This window comes from Mustela nigripes, chromosome 2, assembly GCF_022355385.1.
Source record: "Mustela nigripes isolate SB6536 chromosome 2, MUSNIG.SB6536, whole genome shotgun sequence".
Classification (NCBI taxonomy): Eukaryota; Metazoa; Chordata; class Mammalia; order Carnivora; family Mustelidae; genus Mustela; species Mustela nigripes.
Window position 1 is genome coordinate 56,723,388 of NC_081558.1, and position 15,046 is coordinate 56,738,433.

The following is a 15,046-nucleotide window of genomic DNA, read 5'->3' on the forward strand; positions in this document are numbered from 1 at the left end:
TCTACTTCCTGTCTGAATCTGACTACTCTAGGTTCCATGTAAGTGGGAGCATCTAACATTTGCCCTTTCGTGGCTGGCTTAGTTCCCTGAGCACAATGTCCTCAAGGTTCATCCACTGGAGCGGATTGCAGACTGTCTTTGCTTTTTAAGGCTGAATAATATTCCATTGTATGTAGAGACTGCATTTTGTTTATCCATTCATTCATCAGTAGATGCTTAGCTTGCTCCCACCTCTTGGCAATTGGAAATAATGCTGCTGTGGACACAGGTGTACAGCTATCTAGTTCTTCAAGGGGCAACTTGTTTGAAACTCGTCATTTCTTGGTGTGTTTCATCCATGTTGCCATGTATATTTCTCCATTCATTTTCATTGGTGTACAGTATTCTCTTATATGTCTATGCCATTGTGCCAGCATTCGTTCTGCTGTTTTGATGAATTAGGCGGCTTCCCGTCTTTCACTGTTACAGACAGGGTTATGGTAAACCATCTTGCACATGTCTCTTACCTCCCTTTTGGGGAGTTTCTGTAGGGTTTGTTCCAGGGCAGTATATGAGTCCCTTAAGATCCACTGAGGTTTGTGGAATTGCTTTCCAAAGTGGTTTTAACAGTGTTGCATCCTCCCCAGCAGTAGGTGAGAGTCCCCGTGTCTCTACATGCTTGCCTGTACTGGGTATTAAAAGCCAGATGCTATTTTTGATGTTGAAAGGAGAGCAAGAGACAGAGAGGAAGAGGAGAAAGAGCTGTAAATGGTGTGCAACTACACTCGTACCTCCACGCAGCCTCAGGCTTCCTGAAGTGGAGGATGAGACACGCATGTGCTGTTCCCTCGGTCTGTGTAGTTCCAGGTCCTCTGGAGTGAGGGATTCTTTAAGAGTGATTATAATTCCCCGTGTTCACCTGCCCCCAGGCTGATGTATAGCCTCGCCTCTGGGCATACTATAGATGTCTGGTTACAAATGTAGGGTTACTCCAGGTGAGACCACTTGTCAGCTTAGTTCTTGATGGGCAGGTCTCACTGACCCCATCTGCTGGAAATAACCGACGCCAGGTGTATCAAAACCACGGCGTGAAGAAACTCCCTTTGGAGAGCACTCCCTAAGCCTTAGCCCCTGTGAGTGGACTCTGTGGGCTGGCAGCTTTGAGGGCACAGCCCAGGGAGCCAGACAGGCAGAACTTCCAGGGCTGGTTAGGGGGTACCGGGCTGACCCCAACACGCACCAGAGTCCCAGACCTCAGCTCTTGGCTGGAAGTTTGGTCTGTTGAGGAGAAACATGGCAGTGAGACCCCAGATGCTCTGTGACTTGGGGAGACAGTGCAGGCTCTGAGGTCCAGCTGACCGGGAAATCTGGCCAGTCCCTGAGATAATAATTATGACTATTATTCCTTACTTTCCCTGAGTGTTTATATGTTGTCTCCATTAATCCTCCCAACAGCCTTATGAAATAGATACTGTTATTTTCCCCACATTTCTGACAACGTAACAGTGGCCCATAGAGGGTAAGTGACCTCCTTGAGGTAACAGAATGTGGTCAGTGCAACCCAAGAGATGGACCCCACTGGGCCACCCCACTTCACTTCCTGTCTGCACTGTTTAAGGCTTCCTGGCTCCATGGAACTGCTCCACTAGATGTGACTGAATTTAAAAAATGACCCCAGAATGTAATGACTTCAAACAATGTCAATGTTTGATCTTCCCACGGATCTCCAATTTGGCCGGGGCCTGTTCTACTCCCATCAGATGGGGCTTCTGGAAGATGAGAGGCTGCATTCCTCAGAAGCCTCCCACCCCAACCCATTCACATGGGGTCTCCGCGTGGGTTGCGGGCTTCCTCATGACATGGTGGCTATGTTCCCAGAATTAGCAGCTTCCTAGAGAGAGAGAGAGCCCCATAGATGGTGTGTCAGCTTTCACAACCAGGCCTCAGAAGTCATGAGGTCTCACTTCTATGGCAGTCCACTCCTTGGGTCATCGCAGGGTCTTTCTATGTCCAAGGGGAGGCAACTTACACCCCACTTCCTGACCAGGATTCGCAAGGTCTGGCCCAGCCTATGGGGCCATCTTAGGAGGTCAGACTTGCCACGGCGACCATCCAACACACTTCCCCAGTCTTTCCACAGCCCAGTCCTGAGCTCAGAAGGGCTTAGAAACAGTGCCTAATTGGTGTGAAACCACCTGGCATGCAGCTGGCTCTTGATAAATTGTAGGTCTTCTTATTAATGAAAGAAGTTTGAAGAAAATAGGGTTATTATTCAAGAGAGGGAGGGATCATGTCAACAGGGTAGGCCAGGAAGATTCTTGTGGAACTGAGATGGGTCTTCAGGGGTGAAGGAGGTTTTTCCAATGGCAAAACCTCCATTGGGAGGTCAGTGCCGAGGGCAGAAAAGGCACAAAAAGGACATGAGAGTGGTGGTGTGGGAACACTGGATCCGATAGGCTCTTCAGTGGCAAGAACAGAAATCGCCCGCAGCCAGCTAAAGCAAAAGGAACTTAGGTGCCGCTCTCAGGAGTTCAGAGGAAGCTGAAGAAGTGGGCTGGACCCAGAGCAGGACCTCCATCCCCCCTAGGGCAGGCTCCCTGCTATGAAGAAGCCCACAGCCAAAGGCCCCCACTCCAGATGTAAAGTCTGGGGCGACGGTCTGATTGGTCCAGCTCAGGCCATCTCCTGCTGGGAGGCTGGGGGAGGATCTCCAGAAAGATGCTTCTGGAGACCCCATGGCTTCCACCTCCCACCAAGACCTTTGTGTCTCCCCCCGATCCCCAGCAGCACTGCACTGTGTGTGAGAGAGGCTGGTCCCCCTCTATGGGAGGGAGGTTAAGAAGGGCTCCAGAGCTTATGAGCTGGGTCCCTTCTCCTGTCAGGGCCTGTTACGGGGCCAGTGGTGACCCTCCCCTCCCCCTGTCACCCTGCACTGAATTCATATGTGGAAATTCCAACCCCCGTAACTCAGAACGGAACTGTATTGGAGACAGGGTCTTTATAAGGACAATTAAGTTAAAATGAAATCACAAAGATGGTCCTAATCCAGTGTGACTAGAGTCTTTATAAAAAGAGATTAGGACACACACCAAGGGAAGACCATGTCTGATGATTAAATGCATGTGTCACCTGACAGGGCCACAGGTGTCCAGATATTTGGCTAATCATCATTCTGAATGTACTTGGGAGGGTGTTTCTGGAGGAGTTTAACATCTGCTTTAGAAGTCTGAACAAAACAGATTGCTCTCCCCAGCATGGGTGGGCCTCATTTAATCAAAGGCCTGAGTAGCACAAAAAGGCCAGGTAAAAGGGAGCTCTACCTGCTCCCTTTGAGGCCTGCCTCTGGGCTCACACGGAAACTTTGGCCGCTCCTGGGCCTTGAGCCTCCCAGCATTTGGACTGGAACCCACCATCAGCATTCTGGATCCCCAGCTTGCCAACTGCAGACTTTGGGCCTTGTCAGCCCTCTTATTCACATACCCCAATTCCTTACAGTGAATCATACATACATACACATCCATTGTTTCTCCTCCACTAGAGGACCCTGAGTAATACCCCACCTGAGGACAGGGGGAGAGGAGGCCATCTACACGCCAAGGAGAGAGGCCTTGGAGGAAACCAGCCCTGCAGACACCTTGATCTCACACTTCCAGGCCTTAGGACTGAAAAACAAAAAACAAATAAACAAACAAAAAACTAATATCTGTTGTTTAAGCTCCCTAGTGTGTGATACTTTGATATGGTGAACTGCTGTAGAACCTCTCTTTCTTCATCTGTGACGTGGGTCCAAGGGCCCATTCTCAGCTTTATCGTGAGACAGCCAAACACAGGTATGCACACACCGTCTGTCCACTCACAGAGCCAGCGTGTCTGGTGTGTGGCGGTTGGGGCTGGGATCTGGGTGAAGTGAGGCAGGTGTTCACTGCGGGCACAGAATTTATGCGGGCACCAGAAAGAATTCAGTAATCAAGTAAATAAAATGTCAGAATTGTACCTAAAGATGTGTCCTGCGAACCAGGGGCTCTGGTTTCTAGGCCCTTCCGCCCCGTGTGCCCTGCAGGGTGGGTTTCTGACAGTTGACAGTGATGTGCAGAGAGAGAGCGAACTGTGAAGCTATATATATATATAATCATTTTTTTTTTTAAATTTTAAAGGCTTATTAACTTTTTCACTTGGTTCAAAATAGAGCACGCTATTTTGGCAAGAATGTTATCAGGGTGCTTGTTTTTCCTTTTGCACCGGGCCAGGCTGTAGCTGGCCCTGAGCCAGCCATCCACCTGCCATGCCGTCCGCTTTAAAGGGTCAGGCTGGGTGTTCTCCTTGCAAACCTGCCCTGAAAATGCATTTTCCTCTGGATATCCATAAAGGAGGCTTGAGAATTAGGGACTGTCTTTTCAGAGAGGACATCATTAGGTCCCTTGACAATTCTAAATAAGATCCAAGGGTTAGGCAGTGGTATTGAATCAATGTGAATGTTCCTGACTTTGGAAAACTGTACTGTGGTTATATCAGAGAACGTCCTGTTTTAGGACAGACACCCTGAAGTAGCAGGGGCTTGAGGTGGGCAACCGACTCTCAAATTATTCTGGGAAAAAAAATAAAAGTGTGTGTGTGTGTGTGCACATGCATGCACATGCATACGCGCTTGCTCGTATTTGTGTATGTGTAGAGAAAAAGAGAGACAATATGATAAAGTAAAATGGGATACAGTGTTAATAGGTGGGGAATCTGGGTGAAGGATACAGAGTCTTTTTTTTTTTTTTTTAAGATTTTATTTATCCATTTGACAGAGATCGCAAGTAGGCAGAGAGACAGAGAGAGAGGGGAAGCAGGCTCACTGCTCAGCAGAGAGCCTGATGCGGGATTCGATCCCAGGACCCTGGGATCATGACCCGAGCCGAAGGCAGAGGCTTTAACCCACTGAGCCACCCAGGCACTCTGATACACAGTCTTTGTATTCCTGCAACTTTGCTGGAATCTGAAATTAACTCAAAATACAAAGTTTTAAGAAAGTGTCAGGAGTTGTTGAAGGCTAGTCCACAGTACTCATGCTCTGGCTTCTTCTGGAGCCTTGTGTCCCCAGATTACCCCCTCTGCCTCCATCCCAGTCTGTCAAGCCCCAGTTGGAACGCCACCTCCTCAGAGAAGCCCTCCTTGATTGCCTTACCTGGCATAGCACCATCCTGTCCTACTTGTCATCTTCCACGTCCCCCAGTTTTGTTTTCGTTATCACCCTCCACAACATCAGAAATGATCTCATCATTTGCCTGGTGTTTGTCTCCTCTGGCCCCACCTGTAAATGTCAACTCCATGGAACTCTATCTCCTTCATCCGTGTCCCTTCCCCATCCTCTGCGCCTGGCACACAGTAGGTGCTCAATCCACATCCGTGACCAAGAAAAAGGTTAGACGATCAGGTCAGACGATCAGTAGGCTGCAGGTCAGAAAACCCAGAGTCTTGTCCTTCCCAGTTTCCCCCGCAGACTTGCCAAGTGACCCTGGGCAGTGTCCCAACCCACTCTGGGCTTCCATTTCTTCATCTCTAGCCCGGCTCTAAAGCTGTGAGGCAGAAAGTCCCAAGCTGCTGCACCATCTCGGCATCCCCCAGCTAAGACCCTCTCTGCTGTGGGAATTACCAGGCAGGGTAACCCTGCCTCCCTGCTCCCTGCCTCCCAGGCTCCTCACTTCTCCCCTCCCTGATGGAGGAAGAACAGAAAAAATGTGTTTCACGGACTTTACCTTGTAAGGCCCACGTCCCCATACAGCGGGACCCACAATGAGAGTGCATTCACTTCTCTCCCAGAGCTGCTTCCTAACAAAGACCCGGCAGATTTTAAGCCCAGCGCCCTTGGCAGGAAACAGTATCTGCCTGAAATTGAATAACATTGTCTTGTTTTCATGGTAACCTTCTACTTACAGCAAGTGATAGTAGTTTTCCATTTGGGGGAGTGATATAAAGTTTCCCTTTAAAGTGAATGTATTCAAGAGCAAATTGGGTGTTTTGTGCATTGTTTCTAACTTATTGTTATTGGAAATTTGAGATCTGATTGGAGGCAGAGAGCAACTGCCCAGGGTCCCACAGCAGGGTCCCGCCATGAATCACCTACCTGTGCCAGATGTCCCGGCTTTGCCCGGTGTGTTTCATCTTTCCTCCATACGTTCTATACCCATTTTTGTGGTCAGCTTTCCCAGATGGTCCCTCAAAATGCCTTTTTACAACCGATGTGTTTGAATCAGGATTCTAATACGATCCGCATGCTGCATGGGTCCGTTGAGTCTCCTTATGTCTAGAACCTCCTCGTCCTTTTCCGGCTTTGCCATCCCTTTGTTGAAGAAACCAGGCCATACGCTTTAGCACCTCCCACATTCCGTTTCTGGCTGATCGCTTACCCCACGGGTGTCATCTCACCTGTTCCTCTGTCTCCTGTAGTTGCTATGAACTGAGAGTTACAGCAAGGTGCTTGACTAGACTTGCTGTTTGAAGCCAGGCTGGATATTTTAAGCCAGTTGATTTTAAGGGAAAATATTAAACAGTATTAGATGCAACACCAGCATGTCCACAGAGTCGCATCAGAAGGGTGGGGTGAGGCTAGAGCTAAGAACTGTCTATGAGCAAAGGAAAGTGACAGGGGAGACTCAGCCAGGGAGCTGAGCCAGACAGGGTTGGTGGTGGGGGGTGCGGATGAGAAAGACAGGAGGCAGGAAGGCCATGGAGGACAAGGTCCTGGGCGGTTGAGTCCTCACCAGTTCTCTGAGTGAGTTTCATGTGTGGGCACGATCAGTCAAGGAGAGGGTTCCCGTTTGGGGTCCCTTGTCTTGTGTGCCAAGACCTAGGAAGCGAGGAGCCAGGGGCCAAAGAATTTAGGCCTTTCAGCACAGGATGGGTGTCCCAGGGAACAGCTCTTCTTCTTTGCCTGAGAAGAACCTAGGGAATGCCTAAGGCCAGCAGCAAGTGGGATTTAGGTTAGGCATAGAGAGGGACTTCCCCACCAGAGCAGGAAAGTCATGTTGCATAGTGGTTATAATGTGTTTTAGAACAGAATTGCTTGGGCTCAAATCCTAGCTCTGCCATTTCCTATTTGTGTAGCCCTAGGGATGTTTGTGCACCTCTCTGTGCCTTAGTTTCCCCAGTCTACAGATGAGATCATTGTGGTACCCACTTCCACGGATGGGCCTAGGAATTTGGTGAGCTCATCACATGTAGGGCGCCGGCAACAATAAACACTCAATAACCACCAAGTAGTAGTATTACTATTGGGTGAGAGTGAAACGTCTCTCTCCCTGGCAGCTTTAGTGATGGCTACAGCCCACAGCTGTAGAGACGAGAAGCTCAGAAGAGCATTGCTTTATGTCCACGATCCTTCCTAGAACTTCCAAAGCACATTCACACAACATTGGCTCCTCCAATGATGGCTTTGATCTTCACAAATGCCCCCTGAGGCAGGTTTTGTTCTCTCCCCGTTTCTTCTGCCTCACTTGTGGGGAGGCGGGGAGGCGGGGGGGAGGGGGGCGAATGGTTTATAAAAACCCCATGGCTGGTACAGCTCAGTGGTGTGGAAAGGTCTTAGAACCTGTGTTCAGAGTCCCAGATCTTCTGCTTCTGCTCCCTTCTGCTCCCTGTGTGACCTTAAGTAAGTCACTTAACACCTCTGTGACTCTGTTTCTCCATCTCCAACATTGCGGAGCGGGAGTGGGGCCTCCACTGTCTAATTTCCATATGTGGCAGGTGGGCCCACAACCCCTGAGGGTCCCTGGTACCGTCTGCATTCCCCAGGCCCAAAAGGGAACAAATTCACAAGTCCCAGAAGAGAGCAGCCAGGAGGGCTGGCTGTCAGTTTGACGGATCGTCGATGTCAGACCCTGGGGCTCCATGGGTCCCACAGCCAGGCCCCCATGGCAGGTCCTGAAGAGACATTCCACAACAGTCTCCCTACCCACCTGCCACCCTCACCTCGGATACTCAGGGGCAGGTGACAAACACAGGCTGGACGTGAGCAGGTCCTGCCCCAGATCTCACCCTAGGCAGCACACACCCCTCCTCTGGGCCTCAACTTCCTCATTTACAAAATAAAAGGCAGACAGCTCAAGTGAAAGGGTTGTTCATTCATTGGGCAGATACTCCTTCATACTCCTCCTCTGGGCCAAATTGTTTGCCAGGGCAGGAGAAACTGATGAGCAACTCTGTATCTACCCTTGAGTCTGGATTTTCCCCTGCTCTAAGGGCTGTGAGGAGCCACAAGGTGCTGGACCAGGCATGGGCAGCTTCCTATGGGACATGGCAGCTCAGTGAACGAAGAGTCCAAGATGTGACCTGTGGGCCAGACACCCACAGACGGACTTGATTTGACCTGCATGGGTTTAGCCCTAACATGGCATTTCAAGTTTGAATTTACTGCAGGCACGTAAAAATCAGGAGCTTTTGGGCAAAAATCTGGATTTCTGAAAAAATCCAGAGCCTTATTCCTACTGAGCAACAGTTTAGATGGCATGATCTGCAGCCCTCTGTCCCACCTGGCCATCCCCCACACCTCTCCCCACCAGCCATCCTCATGTTCCCATCGCCATCAGTGGGGCCTCCAATGCCCCAGTTGTTCAGGCCGGCAACCCAGGCATCACCTCCTGCTCTCCCTTCTTTCTCACCCCATAGCACATCCCTCTGCCATCCCTACTGGCTCGGCTTCAAGAATGTTCCTAGGATCCAGCCATTTGTTCCCACCATCTGGGCTACCTCCGGGGTCCAAGCATCAGCTGCTCCCTGGTCCTTGCCCCCCACCCCCAGTTTCCTGTCTGCCCAGCAGACAAAGTGAGGAGCTTGGACACAATGTGCCTCGTGTTCTCCAAGATGGACATGGCAAAGCTCTTCTCTAGCATCTTCCCCAACACCCAGCCTGAGTCTGTGGCCATCCCTGCCAGTGCCCTGAGCTCTTAGTGGCCTCTAAGGCCTGAGGCAAAGTCGGTTGGCTTGGGAACTCAACAGTGGTCCTGCATGACCCAACACTCTTAACCACCTTCAGCCTCCATTTTTGCATCTGGAAAATAGGGACATCCCAGCACACCCTCCACATAAGGCAAGTGCTGCTTAAGAAGCAGGAAGGTTGGGGTGCCTGGGTGGCTCGGTGGGTTAAAGCCTCTGCCTTCGGCTCAGGTCATGATCCCAGGATCCTGGGATCAAGCCCAGCATCGGGCTCTCTGCTCAGCAGGGAGCCTGCTTCCTCCTCTCTGCCTGCTTCTCTGCCTACTTGTGATCTCTGTCTGTCAAATAAATAAAAACTTGAAAAAAAAAAAAAAAGAGAGAGAAGCTAAAGTTTAAGGGTTTAAACATTCAGCCAACTTGGCACATGTTGGGCGGCTGCCTCAGCCTGGCCCTGCTCTGGATACCACTAGAAGTCTATAGATCTAAATGATGGGTGATTCATTTTGTTTTTGGCATGAAGCAGGAGAAAGAGCTTTGCCTTTGTAGCTGGATGGAGATGGACAGCTTTAGAGATCATTCTGGACAAAGCATCTGAACCTCCATTTGTTAATTTGTTTTAAAAAAAAAGAGGTAGTAGGGAGCACCACCTCTCAGGGTGAGGCGGAGGGTGGAAAGAGCTAAACCACGTGGATATTTTCCGTGCTGTCCGTGGGGTCTCAGAGCTGGGAGGGAAAGGACGCGGACACAGGCCATGTCCATATAGTGGGAGGCTCCGGGCTCAGAGCGGATGTCGGGCGGAAGAGGAAGGAGCCCAGGAAAGCTTACCAGCTTGGGACCGGTTACTCCTCCCTCCAGAGCAACAGCTCTGCTTGACTCCCCTGTCCTTTTCCCTGGTTCCAAGAGGAGTATTTGGCACTAACAAGGCAGTCCATACATGCTGAACAAACACAGGAATAATTGGCTTCCTTGAGGCGGTGGCCTTGGTGGGGAGGGCAGGGTATCAAGGGTTCCCTAGAAATACTTGTCCGCAATGCTGGCCACAGTGGGACCACACGCAGATTTGGCGGTAGGGTTAAGAGAGAACCCAGGGGAAGGAGTAGCACTGGGGCTGCAACGGGGAGGCCTTCCAACCCAGAGCCCGAGGGCAGTTAGGTGGAACAGGAGAGAGAGAGCGGTGTACAGAGGGACACCTGCCAGGCACTGTGGCTGCTGAGGGGCAACGGACACCCTGACCACTGCTTCTCTCTTCTGCCTCTTGCTGTCCTGCCAGGGTCTCCCACTGGCCACAGACAGGGAACGGGAGCACGGGAGACTGTTGGTTCAGTCCATGGGCCCAGAGCAGAGGAGGCAATCCATCTGTAGGGCACTGGGAGAGTAATGGGCCCAGGGATGCAGAGCTCCTGTCCAGAGTCAGAAGTCTTAGAGCCGAGAGGCCTGGGGTGTGCCTGGAGCAGGGACCACATGTGCGGATCAGGAAGCTCGATGTGGGTGGCAGACAGCAAAGGGTCTTGCCTGCCTCACTGTGCTTTGGCCAGGAGTAGGCAATGGCCAGCCACAGGGAGGATGTTGGGTTTAAAACGAAGCTTATGATGGACAGGTGGGGGGACAGGCCAAAGGCAGGGACAGCCCTGGGGAGGCCACACAGAGATCCAGAGAACAGGGAGGGAGCCCCTGTCTGGCCTTCTAAACCCCACTGTCACCGCCAGTTTACTACCAGGGAATAGAGTGGAGAGTGACCATTTTGTGGCCAAGACAGGCAGAAGTCAGAGGCAGGGGTTGGGGGGACATTCAGAGCCCCGAGACCACAGACATTTCTCTCCAGGCAAGTAGAAGTGACAAACCTGGCTCGGCGGGGAGGCTAGAAGGAGGCTCACAGACCCTCCCTTGGGTCTGCAGAACAGGGGCGCCTCCCACTCCTTAGGTCCCCTCCCCCCACACCCAGCGTCTCCTCCCCCTGCCCTCCCTGTTGGTGTGGTTAAGTCCCTCCAGAGAGCACAGGCCCTGGGCTTTGTCCTGCCCTCACAGGCCAAGTTCACCATGGCATCAGCATCTCCCAGGGAACAAATGTATCCTTTTCTTTGCCTGGGCGGCAGTGACTTCATCCCCAGCGGGCCATGTGAGTCACCGCACAGAGGGTGGAGGGCCGGCCAGCTCTCCGCTGAGCCTGGCCGTGGCCGCGTGGCTGAGGAGAGGGAAGAGCCGAGGGTGGGAACGCTTCCACACAGACCTACCTCACTTTCTCTTCCTGCTGTGGCTGCCTGTGTCCTACAGGGGCAGAAAGAGGGACGATATCCCCGGGCCAGGGGCCTTGTCATGACCGCCACCGTGAGCTCCACTGAAGGTCCTGCAGAAGGTGGCCCTCAGAGGCTGAGTCCCGCGCCCAGGGCCACCTGATTCTGTGAACCTGGTATCACTTTTTCCTCCCCTTGGCCAGGAGAGCAAGGATGCTTGTTCCCATTTTGCAGAGGAACAAACTGAGGCTCAGAGAGATGGAATGACTAGTGTTAGGGACAAGGGAGTCAGAGGTGAAGAAGGAGTCCACTCCCATTCTCAGCGACAAGCCACCATTGGTGGGAGCACCAGGAGCCTCAGTTTTCTCACCCATAAAATGGGATGGTGACAGCCACTCTCCCCAACGCTGTTGAGAGGACATGATGAGAGTGGTTGCAAAGGGGGGGGCCACACGTCCCCAGGCCACTGCCACCCTCACACCACCGCGTGACAGTCTCTGTGCCATTGGCACCCCACAAAGTTGGGGAGCAGCGCGGGGGACCTGTAACGGCTCCGGTATGACGCTGGACCAGGCTGCCAGTGGTCGGGAGAGGGGCTGCCAGCACCTTCAAGAAGCAGATCTTCAAGGGTCACTGGTGTGGGAGTGTGGGAGATGGCTGAGGGTGTGCCCCCCACCCCAGGTGGAGGCACTAAACTCCTTCGCACCCTCAAGCTCTTCCCTCAGGCTTTGCTAACCCTTCATGGGTGCCCCCCACCCCCTCACCCATCAGGCCAAAGAAGCAGTCTTCTGAGAAGCAGACGATGCCCTGGCTGCTGGGAATAGCCACACCCATCCCTTCCCTGTGCCTTAGTTTCCCCATCTGTGAAGTGGGGGTGGGAAGCCCCAGTGTGCTATTGTTGGAAAGGAGGGGCACATAGGAGGGTGCAGCCAAGGGAAAGAAGAGAGAGGCCCGGGACCCTCCAGAGGCTTTGGAGGCAGACATGTCTTCCAGGACAGGGAATTGGAAGTGTCCCCAACGGGGATCTTGGCCTCCTGTCCTGAAAATGACACCTCTCTCTGAGATCACGTGTTCTTGCTCTTTACCCTGTGGGGAGCCAGGTTCGGCCCAGGCCAGAGGAGAGTGAGTGAGGGGATGGATGGAAGGAAGAGGAGAGGACAGGTGGGTGGATGATTGAAGGGACGAGGGAAGGGACACGGGAGCCGGGCATGGATGTGTGAATGGAGGCGTGAGTCCTTGGGTGCCGTGGATAGACATGAAGGAGACGTAGACACTGCCTCCACCCACAGAAGATGTTGAGAAAACTTCCACCAGTAGGACAGACCAGAGAAACTCTTGAATGGAAGTCCCACTCTGCACGGCCCAAGGAAGTGAGGCTCTGCCCCAGAGAGAATTTCCTTAGGTCAGTGGAGGTTGAGAAGTAATGAGCTTCCCATCACTGGGTGAGGGGGGGGGGGGTGCTGGGCGGGGTTCAAGCCAGGGCTGGGCAGCCACCTTCCCAGGGTGCTGTGGAGGAGCTCCTATGACAGGTAGTGGGCCCCTGTGGTGGCTTCTGATGATAAGGAGAGAACTGGTGTTCCCGAGCCCCCCAGGGAGGCCACGGCCTTTGTAGAAGCCAATGCTGCTTTCAGAGAAAAAGTTCTTTCCTGGCTTGGGGGACGGACAAGCATGCAGCTGCTAATCCTCCTGTGGGAATCAGGCTGGAATTCTGGACGTCCTGCCCAGGCCAGGGCAAGGGGCCGGAGGACAGAGAAAGGCTTTGACCCGCAGACCCAGGCTCGGGCCCAGCGCCACCCTCCCTGTCTATGGGTAGGTGATGCCCCCCTCTGAGCCTCAGTTCCTTATAGGTGAAACAGGGGCCCTGATGGGCACAGGACAGAATGACACTGGCAGCTGCCGGTAGCTACACAGCTCTACACCCAGGGCCTCGCAGGGTTTGAGGATAGGGGCCCACCTGACCCTGGGGAACTTCCTGGGGGCTATGGGTGGGTAGAAGTAGTTTTGTGAGCACTGACCTTGACCTGTGAGTCATTGTCTCTGGGGGCTCTGCCTGGGAAGCCCCAGCTGCCTGCCCTGGGCAGGCCTAGGAGCAGCTGGTTGAGGGGTGGGGAGCAAGGGCGGGGGCTCCAGCTGGGACCCCAGTCTGGAAATGCCCCAGACCCCACACAGGCCTAGCTCCCCCCCTTGGCCACTCAGAGGCCCCGAACCCCCCACCCCCCCCCCCCACCCAGAAATGCAGCTCCCAGAGCCAGACTGACACAGCACAAAGCCTACCTCCCCCGCATTCTAAGGCTGTGACTTTCCCCATCTGTGCCTCAGTTGCCTCACAAACAGATCAAAACTATTTCACAAATAAGACCACTGGGGGGACGGGATGTGTTCGTTCAGGCCCTGTGGAGAGCTTAGACCCGTGCCCAGGACTCCATGAGCCCAAAGTGGTCAGGGAAAATTAAGGTCTGTGGGGGGGCCAGCCATACACATCGTCTGTCACACAGCAAGGAAGTGGCCTGGCCAGGTCTGGGAACTGTCTCTCTCCCAGCAAATGGAGACCCTCATGGGCCAGCTAGTCTCCTAGGAAGCTGCCATGACTTTGTCTTTCTTTTGTCTCCTGCACACCCCAAGCTACCCCCAGGAGCCAAGCCGCCAGAGCAGCTCCTTTCCCTATCCTGCCCAGCGCCTGGCCTGCCACTTGCGGTGGGCCGGGCTGCGGGAGGGTGTTGGGTTTAGGCCTCTGGGGAGATGGGGAGGATGTGGGCCCGCCCTCGCCTCCCCGCCCACCTCCCTCCCTCTCGGGCTCAGCCTCTCCCGTCCCAGGCCAGCCTCTGGACACAGGACCAGCACTTTCCCTCACCGGGCAGACGCCCCTTACCCGCCCTGAGTGACTCACTGTTCCCCTGGCCCACAGCCACTGCTGTCTCCTGGCAGGAGGCAGGCGTAAGGTTGTGCTGAAGCCACGGGGTCTAGTGCGAGAGGGCCACTCGGCCACTTGGCCAGGAGGAGGGTCTGCAAGCAGCCGGACAGGCCGGCGCACAGAGGCCGGCCTGGGGACAGCAAGGCCAGTGGCTGGGACTTACAGTGGCCTGGGGGAGCCAGCACCTCCCCCTACCCCCTGGCTTTTAGCCTTGTCTTTCTTCTTCCCACCATGAAGAAGGAAGTGACCTGAGAGCCAGCAAAGACAGCCCCGACAGGGAGGAGACCAGGGTCGGAGGGCCGTGGCCGTGGGTCCCTCAGCCGCTGGCTCTCCCAACTAGCCAGGCATGAAGGGTGGTGGCAGCGCCGTTTGGAACCTTATGTGGAAGTACTGCATCTCCGTGAGGACCCTCAGGTACCTGGAGACGCACATGAGCGCGCGCGTGTGTGTGTCTGTATGCCTGTGTCTGTCTGTGTGTGTGTGTGTGTGCGTGCGCGCGTGTACGTGGCTCTGCCCAGCCATCGCCTGCTGGGAGGGGAGGCTGGGTACTGGGCTAGCCGGTTTGCTCGGACTCTGAGAGCTCGGGGATAGCTCCAGCTTGGAGGAAGCAGGGATGGAGGGCAGGAAAGGTCATGCCCGGTGCCCTCTGGAGAAACTCGGAGTCTCTAATGGCGAGGGAGGGAGACAGGAGTGTGGAACAGTAGTGGGGAGCATGTGGGTACTTGGCTGGGACCCGACGTGGCCGCTGGAGGATGCCAGGGGCAGGTACGGTATGGCTGGCAGACTCCCCGGCAAGCACGGGAACAGGCGTTTGTTACATAACGCACAGGCACTGGGCACAGCCGAGTGACCTTGGCCCTGTCCCCTAGCCTCTCTGTGTCTGTTACCCTTCAGTAAAATGGGGCTCCCACTCATTCCTTCAGAGTGTGGCATGGGGCGATCTCGTGTGACTGTCCGGGGCAGCTCCTGAGTGGCTGAGAACTCAGCCTGGACGCAGCCACCAGGCTGCCCA

The 15,046-nt window shown here is 53.8% G+C and overlaps 1 protein-coding gene across 6 annotated transcripts in view; it reads left to right on the forward strand.

Annotated features, from left to right (window-relative positions):
- Positions 1 to 15,046, forward strand: part of IQSEC1 (IQ motif and Sec7 domain ArfGEF 1) — a 372,084-nt gene that overhangs the window by 237,343 nt on the left and 119,695 nt on the right. Inside the window, exon 1 of one of the 6 annotated variants that reach the window (XM_059390416.1) lies at positions 14,062 to 14,448. The exons of the other annotated variants lie outside the window; for them this stretch is intronic. Within the exon in view, the coding sequence (XP_059246399.1) occupies positions 14,381 to 14,448 (68 nt within the window). The 5' untranslated portion in view covers positions 14,062 to 14,380. Of the gene's footprint in view, positions 1 to 14,061; positions 14,449 to 15,046 lie in introns of those variants that run through there. 6 annotated transcript variants of the gene reach the window in all.